The following is a 27,991-nucleotide window of genomic DNA, read 5'->3' as shown; positions in this document are numbered from 1 at the left end:
ATGGTTGGGGCGGCCCAAGAACAAGCCTGATAAAATAGTGATGCTTCAATCTGGACTCGGATCTGATTCCCAGACTTCTTCTCCATTCCACTTCATGAGGCTGCCGCCCTCCCCTTGGAAGGAGGTCTTCGATGCTGAGTGGCTGGCAGTGCACCTGTGTCTGAGTGAAGTGGTCCCCAACCTTTTTGGCACCAGGGATCAGTTTCATTGAAGACGATTTTTCCACGGACCGGGTGGGGATGGTTTCAGGATGACTCAAGCGCATTACATTTATTGTGCATTTTATATCTACTAATTTTACATCAGCTCCACCTCAGATCCTCAAGCATTAGAGCCCAGAGGCTGGGAGCCCCTGTCTGAGCTTGTCTGCAAACAGATGCCTTCCAGGCTTTTGGTGACACCTGGGAAGACCAAAAACATCTGGGACAAGAAGCACTGATGAGTCAAGCAATGAACACACACACCATTAACAATTCGTAGTTCAGTATTTTTTTCTTTTAATTCATACTGTACTTCCATGGCTCTAGCTACTTTACATTAAGATTGGACCGGGAAGCCTTGAATGTTTCTAGGTACTAGCAGTAAGTTTCCAGACCTTGCGCACAGCGCCAGGCAAAGTAAGTTACAGATCCAAATGCAGATGGCCAGAGAATTTGACTGCAATCAACCTGCATTCCTTCCCTTGTATGGCCCAGTGCAGGTGCTGGGGGCTGCTCCCTCTGCCTCACCCCACTCCACCCCAGGTCAGGATTATCCAGGGGCCGCGGTGGCCTCTGACCCATCCCTCCCCACCTCGGAGTCCAGGCTGAGTCAGGGGGAAAGCACCATGGGTTTGGGAAGATGATATCATCCATGCAGAGAGTGGTCTGGCCCTGGAGTGCAGGACAGAGAAATGTGGGGCCACACACTGTTGGCAACGATGGCTGCTTTTATTCAGCAATCTCGGCGCACGGCACCCCAGCCTAGGGCCTACTCCCCAGACGGAGTCAGCTGTTCCCGCCTGGAGCAGAGGCCCCCGTTTTGCTTCTGCAGCGTCTCCTCATGTTGAGAGAAGTAGGCAGGGCCGAGGGGCAGAAGTGACAACGTCCTTTACGCCTTCACATGTCGGGGTACATCGTCTGGCATCAAACTCCGAGCAGGCAGGGTGCTTCTTGCCAGCAGCCGAGGCTCCAATCTGGGCTCCCAGGCCTGCTGAGGGCCTCGAGTCACAACAGAAAACAATGCCCAAGACCCCTGAGCTTCACACAGAACATCGGAAACGGGAGCCGGCTGGGCCCGTCGCAGCCATGGCTGGAGCAGGAGTGAGGTAACGAGGTGGGCAGAGAGGTGCGGGGGGAGCTCTCTACACCGTGTGCAAGTTCCTGCTCCACGTCAGGAACGCAGGGGCGTGAAACGACGGCCTTCCAGAAAAACGTTCCTCCGGACCCCAAACCGCATCTTCTGGAAGAAAACTAGAGGTGGAGGGGAGCGGGGCCAGCCCTGCTGGAAGTTGGGGGATGGGGGCAGAGGATGCAAGTGGTGGATGGGGTGATTGTCCCACTGCCTAGAGACGAAGGATGGAGGAGGAGAGGGTCAGGAAGAGAGGTTCTCAAGCTTCCTAGTGGAGTGGGCAGGTGCAGTCAGGGGATGCCCTGCCACCCGGGGGGACAGAGGAGAGTGCTAGTGCTCCTGGGGCCCCTGGGAGGATGTGCTGGCCTTGGCTGTTCTGCAGAGCTAAAGATGAAGCATAGAAGGCACAGGAAAGATCCTGCTGAGACCACACAGTCCAGAAAGATCCTTCCCCTCATCCCGCCTCTAAGATTTCACCCTAGAGATGCTGCCTGCAAGCTTATGGACACGGTCAAGCTTGTGTCACGGACAAGGCAATGAAGAGAATCCACTTCTCCCAAAGCATTCCTCTAGGTCTCTTGGTCCTCTGCCTTCTGGTAATCCCAGGTTCTTAGTGTCAGTGTTCTAAGGCAACCCAAGGATTTTAGCCAAAGCTCCATACTTCATCCAAACCCCAGTGAGGTTAGAGACAAAAGAGAGGTGGTCGAATCAGGAATGACTTCTCCCCACCTTTTGCTCTAGCAAAGAGAAAGAAGGATGGACAAATGAAAGGCTTCATGGCCCAGGGATGGAAGACAAGGTTAGTCCAAGATGGTGTCCTTCTTCCTACCCTCCTCCTCTTCCCAGCTTAGAAAAGTTCCAAGGAAGGAACTCTCCAAAACTAAGACTAGGCCAACAGAGGAAGAAACACCCTCTCAGCAACACAGCAAGCTTGATCTCTCTTTCTCATCTCCCTCTCCCACCCATTCATTGGACCTCCCTAGTCCTCTTAGCCCTTAGAATAAAGTTTTACTACCCTGGATATCCCGGGAACCCAGACACTACCCTACGACTCATCCAAACACCAGAGAAGCTCTTGTCCAGAAGGCCTGTCTTCTCTTGGCAGGGCGCCTTCCAAGTTTGAGAAAGCCCAGCCTGGCCAGGCTCTGACCCAGCCTCCAAGACCATGTGAAAGCTAGAGCTGACCTTAGGATAGTCTAGGTCAGGCCCTGAAGCTTAGAGGGCGGGTTGTGTATGCGTGTGTGACTTGTCCAACGGCGGGGCCAGGACTCAGGCCCAGGTCGCCTATCCTCTCAGACCAGTGCCATTACTGAGAGCTCCAAACTGCTGATCCTACTGTTCTGCAAAGTTACCCCTTTATCCCAGGATGGGGACGTGGCAGCAGAGAGTCACAGACATGGCTGGCCTCACCAACACCAGCCTCATCAATTCCCCCCAAGTCAGTGGGAGTGGACTGCAAACCTTACCACTGTTCTCACCTGTCTAGAAACTGCAAAACCTTCTGCAGAAAGTACAAACACTCACATGCCTCACTACATGATGCAGAAAGACTCCTGTATGACTGAGTTCTTATGTAGGAAAGGGAAAAAAAAAAGCCCTGGCGGGGGGAAATAACATAAGAAATGGCAGTTGTTTTAAGACTCCCTTACAAGCCAGGCTGCCAGCCATGAGTTACCATGTTATTTACATGTTTTACTCCTAGACTGATCTGTAAGGGTGAGGTCCCTTCTCTTTGACAGGTTACTGAGTAAAAGGGAATAGCTTTTGTCTGGGAGTGAACAGAGGTGTTGGTTTTCTCCTTTGAGAAAATGCCTATAAATGATCCAAGATTTTTAAAAATGAGGCAAGCCAAGAGACGCTTCCCATGTGTACACACTGTCTCCTGCCCAAACCCCCAGAAATCCAGAGGGTTCCTCGCAGAGTTCCCTGTCACTGCTTCTGCCTGAGAGGGGCCTGTGAGCTGAAGCCAAAGTAAAACAATCCCGCAGAGTCAGGCCTACCTCCACCACTTGATTGCCAGCAAATAGCCCTTTTCAAATCACCCTGAAGGTCCCAATACACTACTTTTAATAACTGAATAATTAAATAAATAAATATGCATGGAATAAATTAGAGAATTTACCATTTGTCCTTTCAAAAGTTTCTGAGAATACTTTTGACTTCTAGCTACTCCAACAAGAAAGTTCTTAGCAGCCTGCACTCCTCCTTCTCCTTTGGCTCGGGTCCCATAAGCTCTGATGCTCATCAGGGTCTCCCATTCAAAGTCCTGGTCAGGGCTGATCTCGACCGCCTGGCCTGTGGGCACATGCACCCTTCACAAGGATTCCATGTGACTCCATTTCCTCGTATCTCCTTTTCTACATGAGGGCTATCAGTTCCAGATGAGCCTCATGGAACCTTCTCATCCTACCTGGCTTCGGCATGTCTGTCTTCTCTTCCTACCCTTAGGGCAATAACAAGAACCTCTTTTTCAGGCAGAATGAAAAGTTAAAAACGTTTTTTAATTGCCAAAGTGGGATGCTCAGGCCAGTCCAAGGGAATATAATATAGCTCTTCTTTTTGGCTAGGTGAGTGATCAACTCTCCCTTCCCTCTGTCTGTCCCATTAAGAGGTCTGCTAGAAAAAGAGATCTGGAAGAGCTCTCCTTGCCAAACTGGTATAATCCCTTCCTGATGAGAATCTCTACAAGCCCTGCCCAGGGCTGGCAGGATTCCTTGGGTCATCACAGGAAGAAACAGCAGTTAGTGTAAAGGATGCTAAGCATGTGCAGCAGGGCCTCATGAGGTCAGAAGAATCTTGGGTTCTATAAGCCAGCCCCCAAAGGCCCTCGATGACTCACTTTCCTAACCCATGGCCTTCTTCCTATTCCTTAGTGATCTCATACCTCTCTGGGGCCAGAGGCCAGCAAAGGCTTTGCTCCTCCTGCTAGAACTTCCATTCCTAACTCAGAGGAACAGGGTCTGGAACGGCCCCCAGTGGGGCAGACTTGTTCGGCTTTTTCCTGCCCAAACCCATGCACCGGGGCCAAATTCATTCCCTCCAAGGCCTAGGTCTTCTTTCACGGGCAAAGTATCTCAGATAGTCATCTCCCTTGACTAAGTTGGTTCCTCACCGAGAGGAAATGATGCTGGCAGCCAGGAAGCGCGTGGATGTTGGTGCTCACTACTCAGAGGAGCTCTGTGGTGAGACCCTCCATTCCATCCATGGCTAATACATTCACCTCCTCAAACCCTGGAGGTCCTAGAACACCCTGATTCACCCTAGAAATCAAATGACAGCTCAAAGGGAAGGGGTTAGAGCCACAGACCTGACTTGCTTACAATCACTAAAAGAGAAGTTTAACAAGATCAAAAACATTCCACCCTGACTAATAAACAATGTGCTCTTAGGGCACAGAGGAAAAATAGGGCTTTAGGCACTAAAAAGTGACACTTCACCCAGATCCAGCCTGGGAAAAGACCAGAGAGAAGGGGGTGGGGTGGGAAAGGAAGAGACCCCCACCCTTGCTGGGTCCACACCCCACACAGGTTAGAGGAAGGTGCAGGGGGTAATGGAGGAGGATGTCCTTCATCAGAACACCAGCCCTTAGGAGCCTGCAGCCACGAAGCCCAAACCCTTCAGAGACGCCTGCCCAGCGGCCTGCGGGACCCCTTCACCAGACTCGTGGTGTGTGGTCCACGCACATGTACAGTGGAGCTTAGATCGGGCTCCTGCCCTGGACGCTTCCTCTTTCCCAAGAGAACATCTTGGGGGAAGCATAGGGTAGGGAAGAAAAGATTCTCTTCTGTTTTGGAAACAAACCAAAAGGGGATTCGGGAATGAAGCACCTTAAGCAATGCCCGCCTTGAGACCTCTTCTCGCGACCCCAGGGTCTTCACAGGCATAACTTTGGCTCAACATCTCCCTTCTCAGAGCCGAGAGTGGTCAGCAAGGAAAAGGGTGGGGACGACAGGATGGGGAGCAGGAGGTTCGGGGGAGGTCGGTGCTGAGAGGCGGTCCCTGCCCTCCTCGGCGCTCCGCCGGCCAGTGCAGGGGGTGGCCCTGCTCCTTCTCCCTGGTACATAGGCATTAGCTCTTTTTAAAATCTGTATATAATATATATATTTATATCTGTATATATATATATTTATATATATATTTATATGGTCTCTGTACATGTATTGCACAGGCCTCCTGCAGACACCCCAGCTCCTGCCTTGTCAGTGGTACCGGTTCCTCTTCTCTTCACTTTCTGACATGTAGTCTCGGGACCTGATGCCATTCTGAAGATTGATGAGTGAGTCCTTCATCTGTAAGACAAGGAAGCGACCCCAGCCCAGGTTTGTGCCCTCAAATGGGCTTCTCAGGCCAGCAGCACCCACTGCGCCTGAGTATGGGCGGTCCCCTGCCACGCCAGGGAGCTGAAGGGGGCAGGCTCCTAAAACAGGGTGGTTCTCCAGGGACACAGTCTCAAGGCAAAGGAGGACAGCTGATCTATTAATAGCACTGGGCACCCCCAGGGTAAAGGTTGCTGTGTCACTGAGTTTCACCCCCCCACCCCGCCACTCACCCCATGGTCCTCGTTGCTCTAAATTAAGAATTCTCTCAAAGTTTCCACTGCTATCGGGACCTGCATACAAGGCCACTGGCTTGGCTGGCTTGGTCTTCTCCTCACTCAGCTTGGCTTCCCGCTGATCCCAAGTCTACTGCCCTCCTACCCTGAACAGCTGCCACACTGTTCCTCCTCCCCAGCTCAAACACTTCTCTCTTACCCATCAATCTCATGCATCTACTATTTTTTTTTATAAAGTTTTTTTTTTTTTTAAATGGACCACTTTTAAAGTCTTTATTGAATTTGTTACAATATTGCTTCTGAGGAATTCCCTGGTTGTCCAGTGGCCCTGGTTGTCCAGTGGCTAAGACTCCGCACTCCCCAGGCAGGGAGCCCAGCAGTCCGGGTTCGATCCCTGGTCAGGGAACTTGATCCCGAATGCCCCAACTAAGACCCAGCACAGCCAAATAATTAAACAAATAAAAGTAAATATTAAAAAAATATATATTGCTTCTGTTTTGTTTCTTGGTTTCTGTGCTATGAGGCATGCAGGATCTTGGTAGTTGAATTAAAATTCTCTCTCCTTAATTGAGAACTAAGAGACCAAACCATGAAGGAGAAAGAAAATTTAATATTAATGACTGCCTATGTGCCATCAGAGCAAATGGGACAGCAATTTCATAAAGCAACGATTACAACTTCCATCTTATAGATGAAGAAATGGAAGGTTACCGATACAAAATCCTTTACTTAAGGTCAAAAAACTAGTTAGTGGCAAGGGGAGGATCCCACCTCTGTCTGATGAAATGGAGTTAATGATTTCGCCTCAGGAGGACTTTCTTAAAGAGATGCATTCAGTTTTCAGATAGCAAGAAGACGCAGGAAGATGTTACAGAAAGAAGACACAGTACAACTTTCTTTTCAGACTCGCAGCACAGCCTCTGAGGAGAAGCCATGTCCTGAATGCTGGGTGTTGTGTCTGTGTTTTGAGGGCAAGAGGTGGTGGAGGATGGATGGAACACATCAAAAGGAACTAGAAAGACATGCCCTCTGGGAAGATAAATCTCAGTAAAAAGGGAGCTCTCTCTCTAAACGCCTGTCAGATGGCTGTGGCTTACCAAGAAAAAAAAAATAGCTCTCCTTCCATCTAATCTATAGTTTTTTCCTCTTGCAAATCCACTGTGTTATTTCTGATAACTTTGGGGAACCTGGGTGTTTCCAACAGCTCACTCAAGGATGGCTCTAAGACGAGAACCACGGCTGGCCTGGAGAAGGCTGGCCTGGAGAAGATCGGATGGAGGAGGAGGACTGGGGGAGGGAGAAGGTGCTCCTCGCAGAGCGCAGGGAAGACGGTCCGCGTCTAGAAGCCTGGGGCAAGGAGGGCAGGTCAGGGCGTCTCACCTGGTCAAGAAGCATCACCGAGGATTTGATGATCTCCCTCCATTTCTGGAGCTCGGTATCGTGGTACTTTTGCTGGGACTCTAAGAGCTGGGCCCACTCTGTCTGGGACTGGGGTAACCTGTGGGGTAGGAGAAGGGGCACCACAGCAGCTGCAGTTATGTCCTGTGCACCCAGACCCCACATCAGAGTGCTCTGTCCTTCGCAGGCTCTCCTGTGCCCCAAATCAGAAATAGACTAAACTACAGGGACAACTGTCAGAGCTCATCCATGGACTCATTCCCAAGGGTTACCCACTCCCACCCCACAAAGGGCAGCAGGGCCGTCCCAGAGAGGCAGGCGCTGGGACACAGCAGGGGGCAGCGAGGGGAGCAAGGGAAGAGGCTGGGGTTACCTTTCTTGGAGCCGGAGACCCTGCCAGGCAGTGAGGGTCTGGGTGGTGTACTCCAGCATCCAGAGTTTGTAGAAAAGCATCACGTTGAGGATGACCAGCAGCACCAGACTGAGGAGGAGATTGGGGGAGGGGGGCAGGGGGTGGAAACAGCAGCCATGAGATGGAATCTAGGAGGGCACCCTCCCTCTCAGAGGCAGGGATGCACCCCATCCCAGAGGCCACCGTCCTTGACCACTGGGTCACCTGAAGCATCGCAGTGAGTGAGTAAGTGAACTGGGGGAGGTGGGGAGAGGAATGCAGCAAGGGGGGGCAGGAGAGAGAGAGAGAGACGCACTCTCACCTGGAGGGGCTGGGGCACAGCAGGAGGACCGTGGAGGGGTGTGTGGGGTGAAGGCCTCAGGAAGGAGAGACACACAGTCACCCAGAAGTGGGTGTTAGGGGAAGAGAGGTGGATGGAGAGGAAAAGAGACGAGGGCGTGAAAGAAGCGATCAGACAGTACCTGAAACAGATCCTAATGGGAGCAAGGAAGAAAAGCGGGGAAGAGGCAGAGGTCAGAAACAGACTCGTGTGGGGAAGGGGAGGCTGCGCTTAACTCGAGCCAGAGAGAGAGTGAGAAAGAAACACCAGGAGCAAAGAAAACAGCAGATGAGGACAGTGAGCAAGGAAGGGCTGGGGGCAACTGTAAGTGGACCTTTGGTATCTCAAGGGAGATCAATTGAGACAAGGTTTCCCAGCTCTGACCCCTGACACTGCCCAGGTGTTAGCACAGCTGCCTGAGAGCTCCTGGCTCCCCCGTGCATCTGCCAGAGCCCTGTCAGGGGCATGGGGACCAGCCGAGGCTTCCCAGGGATAGGCTGGAGGTATGAGGAAACAGGGAGCTGGGAGGATAACTAGGGGTCGGACCAGGTAGGGAATGGAGAGTCAGCGAGGGCCTGAGAATTCTCTCCTCTCGGCCTCAGCGGCCTGAAGGTTCATGGAATGGAGAGATAAAGACTCTGGGACAGATAGGACGTAGACACGCAGAACTGGGCACAAAGCCTGGCTCCTGGCTTTGAAGCCTCTTAACTTCCTATCAAGTTTCCCAATAATACCCACTCTACTGGGGTGACTCTGTGCACAGAGAGGGTGTATGTGAAGCCCCCCATGGAAGGGATGTATGTGAAACCCCTCACGAGGGGTGTGGTTACTTTAATTAAAGGAGGAGGTCCAGACACACAGGAAAAGGAATGACAAAAATGGGAAGATAAATAGATGGAGAAAAGACCAGCAAAGAAAAGAAAATCTGCCACGTCTCTGACCTTTCAAAATATGTGATACATGTGGCATGTGTTTCTGCGTTTCTCACCCTGGCTTCCAGCACTCTGGAAGGCTGTCTTCCTTAAAGGGGCGGCTACAAATCCCTGGGGCTACTCAGCTGTGTTCTTGGGGCTCTCTGAGCTCTCCACAAGGACTTCTAAGTGATGTACTGAATCTCAACGATACCACCTTTAATTGCACCAGACACCTGGATCTTCCGAAAGCCACCTCTTCAAGGTGCCCTGCAACCACTTCAGCACCTGCATTTGGGATTGTGCACAGTCTGGTCTGTGCTCAGCAGAGGCCAAGGGACACCCCTTGATGTGGCTCAAGTGAGGCCTGAGGGTGGTCTAAACAGAGAAAAGATCCAAGGGCTGGATGGCCACAGGGCAGGCTTATAGTGGCATGGGCCACTTAGACAGACACCCTGCATTGTTCTCGAAGGTTCCACTTGCACACTGGGAGCAGACCCACTGCCCTGACACTCTAGGGTTGAAAGATGAGGTCTGAATATCCTAAACTATCAGAGCTCCAACGTGACTTAATCCACTATACAATTTACTCAGGCCACCCGATCTTCTCTACTTACAACAAAACACAAAAAGAGCTGAAACAGAGCTAACCCAAGGTTAGAGTTTTCTGTTAAGCAAACCCAACATCAGAGATTCAGTTTGGACAGTGGTAGGAATGACATTAAAATGCTGCTGCTGAAGGTGGATTTTCACTGGTCTTACAGTCAGTCGTCTTTGTGTTTAGTTTTATAAAAATATGTGGGCTGCTTATGCCATAGTCACAGTCAGAAGACTTGCATCTATTTTTATGTTACATATTTAGGTGCGGTGAACAAGAGCAATCCCCGCTCCTGACGCTCACAGGCCCCCTCTTGCCACCTGGTCCCCGGCCTGTCCTCAGCCCATCTCCCCTCTCACGCTCCACACTCGCCGCCATGATGATCTCGTGCACACCATGGCTCTAATGCTACTGACAAACGAATCCACAACTGCAGCCTCAACTCCCCCTCTAAGCTCCAGGTCCGCAGCTATCTACCTGCCACGTCCATTTGGACAACCTCAGAAACACTGGGGACGGACAGCATCTTCCGCAACGTCTTTTCACTAAGTTCCAGGTTTCTGTCCACGACACAGCCCTCACAGGCACGTGGACCTGAGAGTCCTCATCTTTAGCTACGTAACCAGGTGCCACGAGCCTTAAATTCTGGGCCCTCCCAGCCCCCGGCCCTCATCTCAGCCCGACCAGCCCCTCCTGCTGAGATCACTGCCATCTGCTCCACTGGCCTCCCTGTCTCCTGCCTGTTCTTGTCTATTCTATACACAATGCTGCCATCAGGGTGATTTTTTTTTTTTTAAGTGAAACTCCAACTGTGTTAGTCCAGGACTTCTTTCCTGGTTTCCTGTGGGCAGAGCTGTGTGCTTGCTTCTGTGTTTCTGAAAATGCCTCAGTGAAGGCATGAAGGCTGGGGCGTGGGGTGGGCGTCACAGAGCAGGACAGAGCTACGGACGGCCTAGTGCCCGGTGCATCCCTGAGAGGGCAGCATCTGGGCAGCTCCTGAGTCCCCAACTCCCTCAGCTATGCCCCCACATCCCCCAGCACAGCCCCAGGCAGGAAGGGCCAGGCTGTCAGGCAGTGGCCCAACCAAGCAGAGGAGCAGTTAGCACTTAGCTGTCTGAGCTGCTCCTGCCCAAGGTGTACTAAAGTCCTTACAGCAGCCTCTGGGCTCACACGTCAGAGAGCTATGTCCTCCCACTTTGTGTGTGTTAGTTACTCAGTCGTGTCCAACTCTTTGTGACTCAATGGACTGTAACCAGCCAGGCTCCTCTGTCCATGGATTTCCCAGGAGTGGGTAGCCACTCCCTTCTCCAGGGGATCTTCCCTACTTAGGAATCAAACCCAGGTCTGTTGCACTGCAGGCAGATTCTCTACCGTCTGAGCCACCAAGGAAGCCCTTACATCCTCCTTTCTCTCAATGAACTTCCTGTGCAAGTTACTGAGCCCACAGTTTTATAGCTTATGGCAATAAGTATACATTGCTTACAATAAAATAAGCATGCACTTTTCCTGGACTCCGAAGTCCTGGACTTTTGTCTGGCTGCCCAGTCAAGGGTGGGCCCGTAAGTGCACAGTCCCAATGCCCAGCACAGAGCAGACACCCAGAACACCAGTCACAAACAAAAGAGTGGGCTCCTAAAACGTCTGTAGCATCTCTGTATTAACATTTATCCAACATTGCTGCTGCTAAGTCACTTTAGTCGTGTCCGACTCTGTGCGACCCCATAGACGGCAGCCCACCAGGCTCCCCTGTCTCTGGGATTCTCCAGGCAAGAACACTGGAGTGGGTTGCCATTTCCTTCTCCAATGCATGAAAGTGAAAAGTGAAAGTGAAGTCGCTCAGTCGTGTTCGACTCTTCACAACCCCATGGACTGTAGCCCACCAGGCTCCTCCGTCCATGGGATTTTCCAGGCAAGAGTACTGGAGTGGGGTGCCATCGCCTTCTCCGATCCAACACTGCAGTAACCATCAATTCCTGCCAGTCTGACCCGCTTGAAATTGAGTTCCTGTCACGGATGCTGTACGCAGCGCTTTCTTCTGAGTCCTGAAGGCCTAGCACACAGTAAAGCACTGAATGAAACAGAAAAAGGCAGCAAAGAGGCAAGGAGTGACAGACAGAGCAACCGATCTGGAGAGAGACCAGAGGAGAAAGCAAGAACCGGGGCAGCAGCGAGGCTGTCTGGACGCCTGAGGAAGACAGATGGGAAGGAGGCGGCAGGCGAGAAAGGAAGGGGCGGGGGCACGGCTGGGGGAGAGCCGGAGTCCCTTACACACAGCTGATAACCAGCAGCAGCTTGGACACGCTCTGCAGGTGGAAACCGTTGGGGCTGTCCTCGGGGATGTGCCGCGTCTGCGTGGAACCTGTGGGGAGAAGGAAGAGGCCATCATCATGCGGCCCGTGAGCCCACCACCAGGTGACACGAGGCCGGTCCTGCACAGAGCTGTCTGTGATGCTGCTGTCTCAGAAACCATGTGCTTCGTGGATAGCCCTCTACCCTCTGAAACTAGAAGGGAAGTGACTGAATGGATGAGAAAACCGCCCGACCCTTGTAGCTGGGACCTGCAGATGCAGGACAAAGAGACCTGCAGCCGTGGGAGGCAAACAGCACTGGGCTGGGCCAGAGGCAGCTTTCAGCGCTAGCTTTATCCCTAACAGGCCACGTGATACGGAGAAAGTCACGTGAACAGTGAGGGTCAGTTTATTCAAATGAGAAGTTAGTCAGAAGTCCTGTATGTAAAATGCATAAATAAGATGGGAGTGCTCCAGCTAAAGCCGGTTGAAGTACATGGAAGGCTGACACCCCCCTCCTCCCTGTGCCTCAACCTGCTGTGATCAACACCCCAATATCTGGGGAGGGAGGAGCAGAGCATAGTCTGAAAAACCCCTGCCTGAGCAAAGACAGGAGAGTGTGCACAGCTCCATGGGAGGAGGCAGACACACCGAGGAGGGGACCACCTTGTACCCCCTGACCTGTTACGAGGTAACATTGGGGTCTGAGCTTTAGCTTCTCCAGGAGCCTTTCCTGAGAACGCAGAAGCTTCAGGCTCAAGCTCATTCAGGGAGCCATGGAGCTCAGGGAACACAGAGGCAAAAACTCAAAGACACTTTCTGTTCAACAGAGCATATAAGGGGTACAGCAGGGGCTGGGGAGCTTAAGGGCAAAAGGAAATAGTAGAGCAGGGGTCCTCAACCTCTGAGGTCTAACGCCTGATGTTCTGAGACGGAGCTGATGTAATAATAGTAGAAATAAAGTGCATAATACATGTAACGAGCTTGAATCATTCTGAAGACACCCCGCCCTGCACCCCAGTCCATGGAAAAATTGTCTTCCATGAAACCGGTCCCTGGTGCCAAAAAGGTTGAAGACCACTGCAGTACAGCATCCAGAGCCTCAGACTTTATGAGTCGAGAGCCAGTCACACCCAGCCTATCCCAGGCTGCAAGGTGAGTGTGCCTGTGTGCCTGGTACAGGCAGGGAGCTCTGCCCACAGCCCTGAGACATCCACCCTGCCCCCACCTGGCACGCACCTGCCACATGTTTGATCCTGTGGCCCACGTCCTCATCAGTGGGCGTGGTGACGGGGCTCATCACCTCCTCCAGGTGTGGCACCCGCAGGTGAGCATGGGGCCGTTTTCTCCTCCGCACCGTTGGGGGCTTGCTGGCCTTCTCTTTAGGAGACTGTCTGTGCATCTCCGCCAAGTAGGTGCTCTCTGTTTTGGTCAGCTCACTCTCTGTCAGGGTCAAAAGACCACGTAAGAGGCCACGTGCCCTTGCCCCCAACCTAACATATTGACCTCTGGAGCAACTCTATCCACTCCTAGCTGAATGCCCTCTAAAAGTACCATGTTCCCATACCAGACTCTGGGGTGTTGCCTGGAGGGTAGGGGGTCCCTCAGGGATGCCCCTGAGCCCTAGAAAGTTATCCTGGGACCCAGCCCAGCCCAAAGCCCTCTTCTGGGTCGTTCAACAGTGTGTAGACAAAGGCTTCCAACGTACACCCTCACATATGCAACCCAGGGCACGTCACATTTCCCAGTGGATCCCTTCAATGGCTATTTCCTTCTCATAACATATTACCACCAGTGTATCTAGATCTTAGGCTCATTCTGGGGGGGGGGGGGTGTCACGGATCCTTTCAATTGTGGTTTAGTTGCTAAGTTGTGTGCGACTCTTTTGTGACCCCATGGACTACAGCCCTTCAGGGTCCTTTGTCCAGGGGATTTCCCAGGCAAGAATACCAAAGTGGCTTGTCATTTTCTCCTCCAGGGAATCTTCCTGACCAAGGGATCAAACCCATGTCTCCTGCATTGGCAGGCAGATTCTTTACCACTGAGCCACCAAGGAAGCCCACCCATCACGATTACAATCTCATAAAGGCCGCAGTCAGAGTCTCTTGAACGTGCACACGTTCACATACATGGACCCATTCCTGGGCAGACTCAGGGACCCCGTGAAGCCCCCCTCACCTCCTCCGTCTCTCCCTGTGTCCCAGACCCCCTCCCCTGCTTGAACGGGGACAGAGGGCCAGTTCACCCAGCAGCATCGGCAGGCGCTCACCCAGGTGGCGGAAGTAGTCCTCCAGCCCACTCCAGAAGTTCTTCTCGATGAACGTTTTCACCAGCCCCCAGGGCTGTTTCCGATAGCGCAGCTCTGTGGAGACCCTGAGGAAGAAGCCAGAACCAAGATCAGCCCTTTCCTGGGTAGACCCTCCTCTGCTGGGAACAGGAAACATCAGGTTTCAGGTCAAGGCAGCCTCATGCTGCCCTTTACAGGTTTGCATCCATGACGTCATGTGATTTCCCTGGGCACCCTGGGAGGCAGGTGAAGCTAGTGGGGTTATCCCCATTTTAGGGATGGGAAAACTGAGTCTGAGAATTTGTAAGGGGACTAAAGACTAACATGAAGGGCCCTGACTCCCAGCTCAGAGCTCACTCGTGACACCATGGGGCCTCCTCCTGGGAGGGCCCAGGGCCCTTCTCTGTCTTCAGAGACTTCGAGCCCAAGGCAGAGTCTTGGGCTTCATAGCTTCCACCGTTAAAAAGAGTTTCACTGGCTACCACCTGTCTCCTGCCTTTCCACCTCCCCAGCACTTTGCCAGCTCCTGCTCTGCCCGTGGGCCTCTCACTGCCTTGTTTCCTGCAGCGTCAGCTCCTTCTGCTCCTGCTCACCCGCTGCTCTGCTCTCCTGAAGGTTCACTTTTACTCCCGATACTCCCCACGTCCAAGGCTGCTGGCTCTGCTCTCATGAGGAAGAAGAAGGGACCCCACCCCAGTCTGATGTGCACTTGCCCATGGCCCCTCACCCCGCTCCCAGCAACCACTTCCTGGACTAAGGGTGGGCTCTGTGGGGGTCTAGCTGGACAAGCAGCTACCTCTAAGGGAGCTGGGCAGAAAGGACATCCAGCTGGAAGACCCCCACCCCCAACCAAGGAATCTGCAAGCAAGGAACACAGACCCTGCAGGAGAGGAAGAGAGGGGCTGGAGGGAGGTGAAAGAAGGGAGAGGGCAGGAGAGGGAGGAAAAAAGGAAGAAGGAAGGGAGAAGAGAAGGGAGCGGGGAGGGAGAAGAGAAGGAGGAAAAAGAAGAGAGTGGGATGAGAGGGGTTGCTCTCACAGAAGCCAAAAAGGATTTTTTTATTTTTTAATAAGAAGACGAGAAAGATTCAGACCCTTTTCCAAAGTGTGGGTATTCATTTGATCTTCCTGACTCCCCAAAGACCCCTCTGCAACCTTTTATCAAATTCCTATTATATTTGAATGACACGAATGAATTTCTGCTCTGTAAAAGATTTTGGTTTAAGATACAGGTACACGACCCAGCTGTTCTCAGATGGGTGTGTATCTTGGTTTTTCAATCTAACTACAAGCTTATTGAAATGTCAGAGTCTAAATTTCTTCCATCCTCGAAACGCACATCACAGTGCCCTGGACAGCCATAAACAGCATCTGGCTAATCACTCAATCAACGCTTTCTAACTCCGCTGTGTGCAGGCCCCATCCTGGGTGCTGGGAATAGAGTGATGGGTGGGCTCCTGCTGGCCTGGACGGCTGGAGCCGCTGCCATCAGGAAGATGCCTGGAAACTCGCAATGTGCCCAGCCTTCAGCAGGATAGGAAGGGCAGAGATTCGCTTCTCTAAGACCTGGGTTTCAGTGCTTGTGACTGTTGGAAAAGCTGCTCATCTTGTAATGACCCTTAGTTTTCTTACCTGAAAAGTGAGGACACACTCACCTCCTTGGGTTACTCTAAAGAATCCAGTTCATGGAGGTGAAGTAACTACATAAGACTTATGAACTGCAGACAATCACTAAATAGCAGTGGCTCTGATACTTTAGGAACGAGAGACACAGAGACTTCCCTGGTGGTCCAGTGGCCAAGACTCCTCCCTCTCAGGGCCGGGGCCCGGATCTGATCCCTGGTCAGGGAACTAGATCCCACAAGCTGCATCTAAGAAAAGATCTTGCCTGCCACAACTAATGATGGAGCATGCAGCAACTAAGGCCTGGTACAGCCAAGTAAATATTTTAAAACAGAAGAGACAGAGATACACAGAGGGGTGAAGGAAACATGTGGTGGAGAAGTAGGAGCTGTCAGGTTGGGGGGAGGGTGTGGGGTGGGTCTTGAAGTATTCAGAGAAAAGACAGAATAAAGAATGAGCCCACAGCCAACACCCCCCGCCTCCCTCCTCCTCCTCAGAAGCACATCAGTGCTGTCCGATGCAGGGTCCCCCAGGAACACCAGGGACTTGCTCTGAACCTGCCCATCTGCAGAGACAGCACCTGAGTCGACTCTTGTTGCGGGCCACGCGGGTCAGCGTGTAGCGGTTGATGGTGTAGAAGTAGTCGTGATACGGCACGTCGTGCGTGAGGACCTCAGCATCGATCACGTAGCACTCGCTCTCCTGGCTCGCCTTGTACATGGTCTGCAGGGAAGAAAGGACGGGGGGCGGGGCTGAAGAGGAGCAAGTTGGGAGAAGCCGCTCCTTCCCGATGACCTCCCCGCCTCCCCCCCGCCCCCCCCGCCCCCCCGCCCCGGCTCCTAACTTCTGAGCGGGGACCTGAGGGAAACGCAGCATCTAAGCACTGTTTCAGGCTGAACATCACTCATGCCCAGATGTTCATCCTGACATGCCTCTCCTGAATCATTTACAGCAGAACAGAGGCCGTCCCCGCCCGACCTCAGCTCACCTGTGTCTCCCTGACGGTGGCAGTTTTGGGAGCCAGAGGGTTGGTAAGGGTGATGGTGTAAAGGATCACTCGGCTCTGGTTTCCATTCTCCTCCTTCTTCCACGGATGGAAGATGATATCTGAGGGGAGAGGGGAGCCAGGGGATGAGGGAAGGAAAAAGGCCTGCTGTCCCCACCTCTGAGTGGCCCCGTCCAGTGACCTTCTCTCAGCTGCACTGGTTGCCAACTGGCCCCTCCAAAGGAAGTCAAAGGGCTGGGGGAGGAGGCTGAGAGGAAGGGGCGTCCGAGCAGAAAGAGGCTCATTGTAGACTGGCCGAGGACCTACACAGGCTCCGGAATGCGTATTGTTCTGGACTAGGGCAGGAGGTCCTGGGGGCCACCTACAGGGGTGCTGGCAACACTGGAGCTACTGTGATGGGGGCCTGGGATCCTCGGGAAGAAGCCCTCTCCTCTGAGATGCGACCTCCTATTGCCCTCGGCACGCCCCTCCTCCTGGCAGAGGGCTTCGCTGGTGCCCAAGGGCTCCTCCGCAGGCTTGGACACTGAGCAGCATTATTGGTCCCTGGGGAGTTGCAGGGCAGGAGGAAGGAGCATCCGGTGCAAAGCACTGACTCTGAGAGCCCGAGGTTTGCATCCCATCCGGGCCCCTTCTCAGCTGCATGATCTTAGGCAGATAACAGGGGTCTGAGATCCACCTCCCTCCCTGGTATCATGGGGACCACAATAACAGCACCCAGGGCAGGCTGGAGGATTGAATGAGACAAGACAGGGTGACGAGCCCAGTGGGTGGCATGTGCCAACGAGGCATGGCAGCTGCTGCTCTCGGCTAGACGGTAAGCCCTGGGGGTTCCTGTTCGCTGCTGAGCCTTTGGGGGCTAGCACTGAAGGGCCGGCTGCAGAGGACAAGTGCAGCCACAGTGGTGTGGGGAGGAGCAGCTGACAGGGCCCCAGGGAGCTCCAGAACCACGTGCAGCCAGAGAGGGAGCGCCCTGGGCCATCAAGTGGCTGGGAAAAGGAGGGTGCATTGGAGGGGAGAGGAAAGCAGAGCAGGCAGAGCGGGAAGGGGTGGGAGGCACCAGCCTGGGGGCGGGGCACGGACCTGAGAACCGTCGCTGCTCCATGAAGTCCCGCTGGAAGGGTGAGTCGGTGAACAGGAGGTCATAGAGCTTGTCCACGCTGAAGTTGAAGACTTCGTTCACGTACTGCCGGCCACTCAAGTCCTCGTAGAAGGCCTGGACCTCCCCTGCACGGAGAGGATGAGGAGGGTAGGCAGGGAAGGTGAGGGACACCCCAGGGACACCCGCAGGGCACTTGTGTCTCTGTGACTAATATGGGAATGGCCGCCAAGGCTCAAAGGAGGCCTCGGGTGGGGTGGGGGAGCCCTGGCCTCCACTGTTAGTGGCTTCGTGTCAACTGGCCTCATTCCTCGGCTGGCACGTGCACTGGATGCCAACGGGACTGGTCCAGTGGGACTCTAGTTGCATCCCATTCACTCATCCTTTACAAGGAGCTCGTGAATCCACTGTTTGCCCTTACACTTTCAGCCTTCCAAATTAAAGTGGTTTTTTAGACTAAAATTTAAATATAATAAATGACTACTCCCTGGGCCTGCCGGATGGAACCCAGAAGATCAGGTATCAACTGTCTGTACGTTAAACCACAAGCGACAGCAAATGTCAGCGCAGCCCAGGGCACAGGTGTGTCCAGGGACGCTTATGAGTCTGTTTCTATAAAAGCTTCTAGGCTGGACTATGGGGCGGTGATCTGTGATGTGTAAGGTCTGCTCTCCTTCCATAAAGCTGCCTCTACCCCCGTGACTTCAGTAAATTTCATTTTCTACAGGAAGAAAGCTTCAGAGTACAGGTGTGCGCATGCTCAGTTTCTCAGGCATGTCCGACTCTGCAATCCCATGTATATATAGACTATAGCCAGCCAGGCTCCTCTGTCCATGGGACTTTCCAAGCAAGAATACTGGGGTGGGTTGCCATTTCCTTCTTCAGAGGATCTTCCTGACCCAGGGATCGAACCCACGTATCCTGCATAGACAGGCAGATTCTCTACCGCTGAGCCATGCACGAAGTCCCTCAGAGTACAGGAGAGTTGCTCAAACCTCAGCACTCCTCCTGAGCCCTCAGCACCGCCCAGGCCCTAATCGAGGGACCAGCAAGGGCTGCAGTCTGATCTCAAGCAGGACGCTGACATTTCTGGCATCCCTGTGACCCTGAGAAGGCCAGGGCATCCTGGAGGGTCCATGCCCACGACTGTGCAAGATCAGGACTGTGGAGCACATTTGGGAGAGACACTCCCTTCTCAGTTTACAAGAGCGGCACCCCAGTTATCACACAGAGACCACCTGTGCAGCCCTAGACGGCCGTGGCAAACAAACCGCAGGTGAGACACTGCTATAAGTGACTCACAGGAGAGACTGTCCAGACGGAGAAGTGGGCACTGCTGGCCCAGCCTCACAAGTCCGACCCTACCACCAACTCACAGTGCTCGTCAGCCACACTCATGAACACTGAGCATCTGGCCTCTCGCCCCGGAATGTAAGAGGCAGCATGTTCCTGGGCGAGGGTGAGAGGCCAACCCTCTGCCAAAGGGACGTAAGAAGCCACCTACTTAGAAATGTCAGAGAAGCACCGTCTCCACAGTCTATCTGACGGCAACAGACTAGGTCTGAAACCCTCATGCTGGAGTCAAAGCAAGTGTCTATTAAAACCTAACTATTTTCCAGGGGCTTCCCTAGTGGTTCAGGTGGTAAAGAATCCACCTGCCAAGGCAGGAGGTGATGGTTTGATCCCTGGGTCCAGAAGACCCCCTCGAGGAGGAAATGGCAACCCACTCCAGTATTCTTGCCTAGGAAATCCCACGGACAGAGGAGTCTGGGGGGCTACAGTCCATGGGGTTGCAAAAGAGTCAGTCATGACTGAGTGACTCACTTTCTCCATTGAGTGTTGTTTTCAAGGCTGCCACTAAATCCCATAGTCAGCTCCTATGGTTGATCAGCTCTTCCTGTTTGAACGCTTTCTACTCTTAGTCTCTAGGAAAACAAGCTCTGGGGTCACGGCTACTTCTTTTCCATCTCTTTGTTGGTCAGACACGACTTAGTGACTAAACAACAACCATCAATTTCCAGGGGCTGGTACTTTGCTGGTGGCATAAACACTGATGGGCAGCTGCAGGAAAGCCAGCGCCAGCATGCAATGACAAGACTAAATGGCAGGATAAAGCATTACCCGCTGAGCAAAGACAGACAACTATGAAACGACAAGGATCCTACAGTGAGTACCCCAAAAAGGGATATCTGCTAATAACAGGAGTATCTTTTTAAAAAAAGAGCTCTATTACCCACCCACCCTTCCGCTGGGAAGTCAGACTGACTCCCGTCTCCATTATGGGAACATCTGTTAAGCCTTCAAAACGTCTGGAGAGAGGAAGGGCCACTCTGCCCCCACTGTGGACGCCCACCTTCATCATGGGTGTCGGAAGAGTCACTGAGCTCAGTGGGGATGTCCTCGTTGTCGTTGAAGTCCAGCGAAGGGGAGTTCACGGGCGCGATGATCTCAATCTTCTCCCCGATGATGTTGTCGATGGTGAGCTCCTTCTCCAGAGACCCGTCGCCCTCTAGCACCTCCTCCTCCAGGGGCAGGCCATCAAACTGGGGTGGAGACAGAGCGGTCAGCCTGGTTTCCTCTCGAGGGGGAAGTCAAAGAGCTGGTCGAGGGGGCCTGCATGTTCAGAATGCTCAGGAGCTGCGGTGTGGGAGCCAGGGTTCTCCCCAGTTCTGCTGTGGAAGACAGAACCCAGCAGGAGGCCCTGTCCTTCTCCTGACCCCAAACCCCACGTGTGGGCATAGCCGAATCCTTTAGTCCAGCTCTTCTGGGCCCAGGCCTCCACCATCATATCACCACGTGAGCCTGTCTCTACTACCGCCTGTTTCCTGCAAGGTTCGAAAGGCTTCTTAAGCACTATTTGATTCATTCTCCCTTTAGCCCTGTGAGGGAACAGGTACACCTCTTTACATTTTAAAGTGAACCTCAGGGACTTTCCTGGTGGGCCAGCAGTCAAGAATCTGCCTTCTAATGCAGAGAATGTGGGTTCAATCTCTGGTCAGGATACTAAGCTACCACATGCCTCCTCGGAGCACCTAAGCCCACAACCTGAAGCTAGAGAGCTCACACGCCACAACTACAGAGCCTGTATGCCGCAACAAAGACCAGTGCCAGTCAGAAAGAAAAAAAACCTCACACACAGTAACTTAAAAAACAAGTTAACTTCAGAGACAGAAAATGCAGACTAGGCATCGAATGGATGTTTTCATTCTAAGGCCAAGTGGTCTGACTCCTAAACCACTAGAACACAAGGCTCTCTTCTCTGGGAACCCTTTCTTCTACCTGCCAGCTCACACCCGGACACTTCCTTCATCCAGCTTCTACCTGCTCCATTACCAAGTCCCAGAGGACAGACTCCTTCTTCCATACTGTTATGTCTTTTGCAAAGCCAGCACAGCAGGTAGGTAGCAAGGAAGGGAGCCTTGAGTGTCCATACCAGGGGCCCCATAGTGATTTACGGGATGAATAAACAGAGCGGTTGTGTAGCCCTGTACTCATGTATGACTTTGACTTCAGATCAAGGCAGTGAAAAAAAGACCTGGAATAGTTCTTCACCAGCGGGCTGATCACAGCAGGCCACCAAGGGCAAAGCTCATACAATGGACTTGAAATGATTCTCATCTGCTAAGCCAAACAAACTCTGGTACCCGATGCACCGAGAGGCCAGCTCTGGGTTGTACACTCATTCGAATGTGGAGGCCCTCTGCATAAACTGACCATGGTATAACCAGCCTCCCCTCTACCTGCTCCCCAGGCTGGGGAACACCATCACTGGGCTGGGGTGGAAGCAAAGTGGGGTCCCTGCCCGTACCGAGACAGGCGCTTCACTGCTCCCCGTGGACGTCAGCGTGCTGTTGGTGATGGATTTCTTGGGCAGCTGGGGACTGGCATCTGGCTTGGTCTCTATGCTGCTTTTGGACGAGCTGTCGTTCACTTCATTCTCCTCTACAGGGATCTCCTCACAGTAGCTGAAAAGAGAGGCAACGTGAACCTGCGTTAACCTCGGTGGCCAAGACGGCCAATTCACGAGAAACTCACACTCCTAGAACTATACAGGCTCGTCTGTTTCTTTGCTGTGTCCAAGGCCTTCCTCTATCCACTACTTGCCTGTGAACTCCCCTTCTAAAGCCTCCTTCCCACCTTACCCCTCCTTCCCGTGGTAAAATCTCTATCCCCAAATTCACCTTTTCCAGGCATTCTCTTAAATGTGACCATTATCTGCCTTAAAATTCCTTTTTTGCCCATTGGCACCCCATCCCACCCCAAGCTGACCATTTAATCAAACATCTGTGCTCTGGGCATACATCTGATTTCTCATAGTGACTAGGATAGGACTCTGAACCAGTGCCTTTTGCTGGTGCTGCCCAGATTCTGGATCATAAATAGCAAACTTCTCTGCATCACACACTGAGGAAAAACCCTCCTTGAGATAAAGGCAGGCACATTTCTGTGGACACCGCAGGTATGCCATTGTAGCTTCTCCCAAGGGAGAGACCATTCTCATCGGCATCTAACCTCTGCATGTTACCACACCTGGATGCGTTACCGCTCTGCGTCAATCATGATATGCGTTTTAAGGACAATCACGGAGATACACAGTGCAGTGACAATACTATTCAGTGTGAGAAGCGGTACCTGAGCGCAGGCCTACACACTACACATCTGATGCTCTTTCCTTGCGGTCTATTCTTCCATGCCTCTCACACGACCACGACACCTCTACCACAAGCCTGCCTGCACCGCTTTAACCCATCAGTAACACGTGGTACAGCAACAGCCCCTTCTCTTCGTAACGTCCTTCCCTTGGCTTCCAGCACACGAGATTGCTAGCATCCTCCCACCTCAGTGGATATTCTTTTGTGTTTTCCTTTGCTGCCTCTTTCCCAGGCCCAGTCCCTGAGCTGCTTCTTATGTTAATTCAGTCACCTGGTGATCTCAGCCACCAATAACCTCCGAGGTTATGGCCCGAGCCCAGACCTCCCCACACTCACACAAACACCCATGTGACATCTCCACATGGCTAACAGTCATCCCAAACTCAACTTGCCTAACATCAAGCTCCCAATTTTCCCTCACAGCTGCTCTGCGTCTGGTATTGTCCATCTCAGTTCAGAACAACTCTATCCTTCCAGCTGGTGGATCCTTAAAGCCACTTGTGAGTCCTTTCTGACTCATCAGCAAATCCTCCAAAATATGCTGGTTCTATCTTCCAAATATATTCAGAAACTAACCTCTTACTGCTGTTTCTACAGCTACCCTCCTGGTCCAAACCACCATCACCTCTCATCTAAAGGGTCTAAATTATTCAGCAGCCTCTTAGCCGGTCTGCCCTGGTTCCTCTTCAGCCTATCTTCAACCCAGGAGACAGAGTGATGTTAAAATGTTAAGTCAGGTCTCATCAATTATCTATTTGAAGCCTTCCCTGGCTTCTCGTCCTCCTCTGAGGAAATCATGCCGGCCCAGCAGCCCTCAGAGTCCAACCTGACCTCCCGCTCCCCACCTCGCCTTGGCTGGCTGGCCCAGCCACCTGCTTCCTCCATCTGGGAGGGGCTTCCCACAGCCCCATCCTGGGTGCCCCCTCGCTTCCCTCGGGGCCTGACTTAGATGCCAGTCTCTGGCCATTCTCGCCCCCTGGAAGGGCTCCCCGCAGGCGGCCTGCCCCATCTCGCTCACCCCATCGTGTTGAAGTCGTCATCAGGAGGCACATAGTCCTCATCATCACTGGTCAGGCCCAGCTCGTTCCCGTAGCACTGGTGGACGAAGTGCCACAGCTCCTTGGGGCACAGTGGCTGCAGGGGACAGCAGAGAGGCTTGACCCTCCCTTCCTCGGGACTCCACTCTCCACAGAGGCACTGAGTTTACCTGGACTCCCTCGAGGGATGAGAAGCCAAACTCTACCCTCCTCGGCTGGATAAGTGGAGGGTGACAGCTCCATGAAAACCCCACCCCTGCCCTGCCCTCTGCTCCAGATCTGTTTTTCCAGAACATGGCTTTTAGCAAAGCCAGGAACTTGACCTGTTCCCTCTATTCAGGTCTGCAGAGCAGAACTGATGGGCCCTTGAACTGCCCATCTCCTGTCCTGTGAGTGAGGCCCTGCATTAAGCAGCATAAACCAAGGTACTCTGGGGCCAAAATGACCACAGAGCTTCTGAGCTGGACTCAGAATGAGACAATCCTGAGCCAGTCTCCCTGACTCAGCAGGAATCTGCGGATACTAACAGTGGCCTCGCAGGCCCCAATGGATCAGATCCAGCAATGAGGTGTGACACCTCCAAGGTGGCCCATTCCTCAGCTGGGCAGTTCCTGTGCTTGGAAAGAAGCTGACATTCTCACAGCTTCAGGGGCCTCAAAGGTCACTGGATCCAACTCTCTCTTCACTGCCTGAATACTTCTTTCTTTATCCTTAATCACAATCAGTTCGCCTACAGGTCTATGTATTAGTTCCGTATACAGTCTTTCTCATTTCACTGGATGTCTACATAGTCTTCTCAAAAGCACTGTCCTAAGAAAAGCTAGCTCTCACTGAGAGTCAGAGTTTCAGGCAAGAGGCAACAGAATGTCAAAGAATGAAGGTCAAAGGTGGAGACCACGGATGAGTCTTGGTTTTCTGGGAGGGAGATGCTGGGAGGGATACATGTGGAAAAAAAAAAAAAGTGTTAAGAAAAGCAGAAACAGTAAAGAACGTTCCCGCCAACAGATCTGATAAGGAATTGGCGATGTCACCCTTGTAAGGTGTGGGCTTCCCTCGTAGCTTAGCCGGTGAAGCATCTGCCTGAAATGCAGGAGACCCAGGTTCGATTCTTGGGTCGGGAAGATCCCCTGGAGAAGGAAATGGCAACCAACTCCAATATTCTTGCCTGGAGAATCCCATGGACAGAGAAGCCTGGAAGGCTACAGTCCATGAGGTCACAAGAGTCGGACACATCTTAGCGACTAAACCACCACCGGGTTTAAGGTATAGCTTAAGAAGCAGGCAGCTGGCAGGACGCCATGAGCCAGGGTTCCAGGATCCCAGTGGAGAAACGCCCAGAATAGCAGCTGCAGTTCTCTCTGAGCCAGGGTCCAGGGGGTGTGTGTGTGTGTGTGTGTGTGTGTGTTGGGGTAGCCAGGAGAGAGAGAGAGTGTGTGTGTGAGGGTGTGTGTTTGTGTGTGTGTGTGTGTATGTTGGGATAGCTGTAGGTGAGTGTGTGTGTTGGGGTAGCCAGGAGAGGGTGTGTGAGTGTGTGTGTGAGTGTGTGTGGTGGGGTAGCCAGGAGAGTGTGTGAGTGTATGTGTGTGTGTGTGAGTGTGTGTGTTGGGGTAGCCAGGAGAGAGAGAGTGTGTGTGTGTGAGAGAGAGAGAGAGAGAGTGTGTGTGTGTGTGTGTGTGTGTGTGTGTGTGTGTGTTGGGGTAGCCAGGAGAGGGTGTGTGCGTGTGTCGGGGGCAGCTCTTTGTGTTCGCTCTCCCGGTCCCAGAGGAAGGCACTTGCTTCTCCTGTACCTGGACCTCCTTCCTCCAGCTTTCATGGACACCATCCACCGTGCCCGGAACATGCCTGCCTCCCTGCCAGACCATGCCCTCCCCTTCCTCACAGTTTGCCTTCTCCAAGCAGCCTTCCCTGCCTGAGTCCACCGGGCTCAGCTCATCTGACCATAGCTGGGGCAAGCACAACTGGCAGACTCTGCTCATCAGGCGGAATTCTTGATTATTCTGTGAGAGCTTTTGCAAACCATATGGATGATCCTCTGTCTTAGAAATGACAGTGGCTGTGAGCTGAAAATTCAAACCTGCCAGCGGAGACCCAAATGCATTATCATTTTACCACTATCCATGGCTGATAAAGGTTGATGATCAACTCAAGTTATCAGGATTTACAAGAGGGCTACAGACTTTTAGGTTAGAAAAAGCTCTAAACAGCACATCTGTTCAATTTCCTTTAGATGATGGTAAGTTTGGGCTAGAGTCAAGGTAGAGACACACATTATACCTAACTATATATATGTCATATATATAATTGGAATTATTATATAATCATATAATTCCCCCCCCCCCCAAGTCTCTTTCTCCGGCAGGGAGGCTGTTTCTTAACCCCTGCTGCCCCCACCAACTTTGGCATCTGCATGGGAATTGTCTAACACCTTCAGCCAGGTCTCCTTCATCAACATCTCCCACAGAGCCCCCTTCACGCAGGTGGTCAACTGGTGGCTGTATTAACTCTATTTTCCTACTTTCTGTATTTTTTAAAAAAGGTTTATTTTATTGAAGTATAGTTGACTCATAATATTGTGTTAATTTCTGCTGTTCAGCAAAGTGATTCACATACCTATATATCAATATATTCTTTTTCATATTCTTTTCCAGTTTGGTTTATCAGAGGATATTGAATAGAGTTCCCTGTGCTATATAGTAGGACCTTGTTGTTGATCCATTCTATATATGATACTTCACATTTGCTAATCATAAACTCCCAATCCTATTTTCTGTATTTTTCATGTTCTGACATCTAAGGCCTTGTTGACTGTGGAGGGCCTGCCCCTTGCAGGATTAGCTAATTTCTACAGATAAAAATCATCCCACGAGGAAGAACACCTTTTCTAGGTAAAGCCTCCAAGCCAAAGTCCACACCCTCAAGGACCTCCCTTTATAGCTCTTACATTCCAGGCCAGTTCTCTCTTGCACTAATTACCCCTGGACGGTCTCTCTGGAGAGAAGTCTCTCTATCCTGAAGCCTGATGACACATTCAAGCCAGCCAGTCCTAAACCTGCTTGGGCTTCCCAGGTGGCTCAGTGGTAAAGAACCCACCTGCCAATGCAGGAGATGCAGGTTTGATCCCTGGATCAAGATGATCCCCTGGAAAGGGAAGTGGCAAACCACTCCAAGATTCTTGCCTGGGAATCCCACGGACAGAGGGGCCTGGTGGGCTACCGTCCATGGGGTTGCAAGAGTCGGACACAACTGGGCGACTAAGCAACAGCAACGCTCATTCATTCCTGTGAAATGAAGGCTCTTATTCTGCGGTGCCTCCTCGCTCTTTCTGCCTCCGGACTAACCTGCAGCTTCCTGTATGGTAGGCTGGGCCTCTGCCTCAGGGATCTGTGAGTATAAAAACTTCTTCCTCGTGACAGTTATTCCTGTTTCTGTGTGTTTTACCACAGCTGATTGAAACAAACCCCAGTACATTTTAAAACAGCAGAACTGAGTGCCCTAAGTCAACAGGGCCTTGCTCCAGGCAGCCAGGAGGTTGTTCATTTAAGAGGACATGCTACTCCCAGCACCTGAGTCACCAGCAGTGGAGGACATGTTACCACGAGCCTGGAGGAATTCTGGAACCAGGGGAAGCAGGGGCTTCCTAAGAGTAGGCCAATGCTGCAGCAAGAGCAATCACCCCTGTAGCCCCCACCCAAGGGGCAGGGACATTCTAGTGGGTGCGCATCCAGAGGCCGAGGAAGGAGCAGGACTTACCTTTTCCAGGAGAGCATTCTGCCAGAGCCGGAACATCATCATGTACGTCCTATCCCGGGCCCCGAACGAAGTGAAAAAGTGCTGGATTGAAAGAGAAAATGGCAAGAAACGTCTGTGAAGACTTACAAAATGATGGATGGAGACATGGAACTCCTTCCTTTAAAAAAGCTACTGAGGGATCTTCCTGGTAGTCCAGTGGTTGAGACTCCATGCTTCCAACACAGGGGGTAAGGGTTCGATTCCTGGTCAGGGAGCTAAGATCCCACAGGCTGTGTGACATGGTCACAAATTAAAAAAAAAAAAAAAAAAAATTTAAAAAGCTACTATTCCATCCTCAAATACTGCACCCATGACGACAGCACAGGGCTCTGCAGTGAAAGGGGTCAGTTCGCTGAGTTACCCACTGTCGTCAAGTCCTTGGCAATGGCCCAGGCATCCGGGACCTCTGAGTCACCCACGGTCTCTAAGTCCTTCAATGTTCATCCAACTCTGCTCAGTGCTTCTCTTTCTGGTTTGAAGTTTTCACCTCCATAAAAAGCTTCCTTTGCCTCCGTACATAGACTGGTAAGTGGGAACCAGCCCAAAGGAAAGAGAAGGTAAACCCACTAGTCACCCTTTGATTCATTAATTCAGCAAACCCTTGAATATCAGTGTGTGCCCTCTTCTAGATGTACATACACTAATGCATGTGCAAACACTTTTGTACACATTTTGAGCTCAATAACAAAACAGAAA

General features: G+C 52.1%; 1 protein-coding gene across 11 annotated transcripts in view; it reads right to left on the bottom strand.

The window, feature by feature from the left end:
- Window positions 1-473: 473 nt before the first annotated feature.
- The window catches only part of GRAMD1B (GRAM domain containing 1B), a 202,476-nt gene continuing 174,958 nt past the window's right edge, over window positions 474-27,991 (bottom strand). For all 11 annotated transcript variants that reach the window (XM_060399796.1, XM_042233004.1, XM_027979340.2 and 8 more), the window contains 13 exons: window positions 27,257-27,337; window positions 23,488-23,603; window positions 21,626-21,782; window positions 20,171-20,360; window positions 17,802-17,945; window positions 16,704-16,822; window positions 16,296-16,438; window positions 14,077-14,180; window positions 13,047-13,250; window positions 11,788-11,878; window positions 7,653-7,760; window positions 7,262-7,379; window positions 474-5,618 (listed from right to left, as the gene is read on the bottom strand). In XM_060399796.1, coding sequence (XP_060255779.1) covers window positions 5,529-5,618; window positions 7,262-7,379; window positions 7,653-7,760; window positions 11,788-11,878; window positions 13,047-13,250; window positions 14,077-14,180; window positions 16,296-16,438; window positions 16,704-16,822; window positions 17,802-17,945; window positions 20,171-20,360; window positions 21,626-21,782; window positions 23,488-23,603; window positions 27,257-27,337 — 1,665 coding nt within the window. In that variant the 3' untranslated portion in view covers window positions 474-5,528. The remainder of the gene's footprint in view (window positions 5,619-7,261; window positions 7,380-7,652; window positions 7,761-11,787; window positions 11,879-13,046; window positions 13,251-14,076; window positions 14,181-16,295; window positions 16,439-16,703; window positions 16,823-17,801; window positions 17,946-20,170; window positions 20,361-21,625; window positions 21,783-23,487; window positions 23,604-27,256; window positions 27,338-27,991) is intronic.

This window comes from Ovis aries, chromosome 15 (assembly GCF_016772045.2).
Source record: "Ovis aries strain OAR_USU_Benz2616 breed Rambouillet chromosome 15, ARS-UI_Ramb_v3.0, whole genome shotgun sequence".
Lineage (NCBI taxonomy): Eukaryota > Metazoa > Chordata > Mammalia > Artiodactyla > Bovidae > Ovis > Ovis aries.
This window is presented reverse-complemented; position numbering and strand designations above follow the sequence as displayed.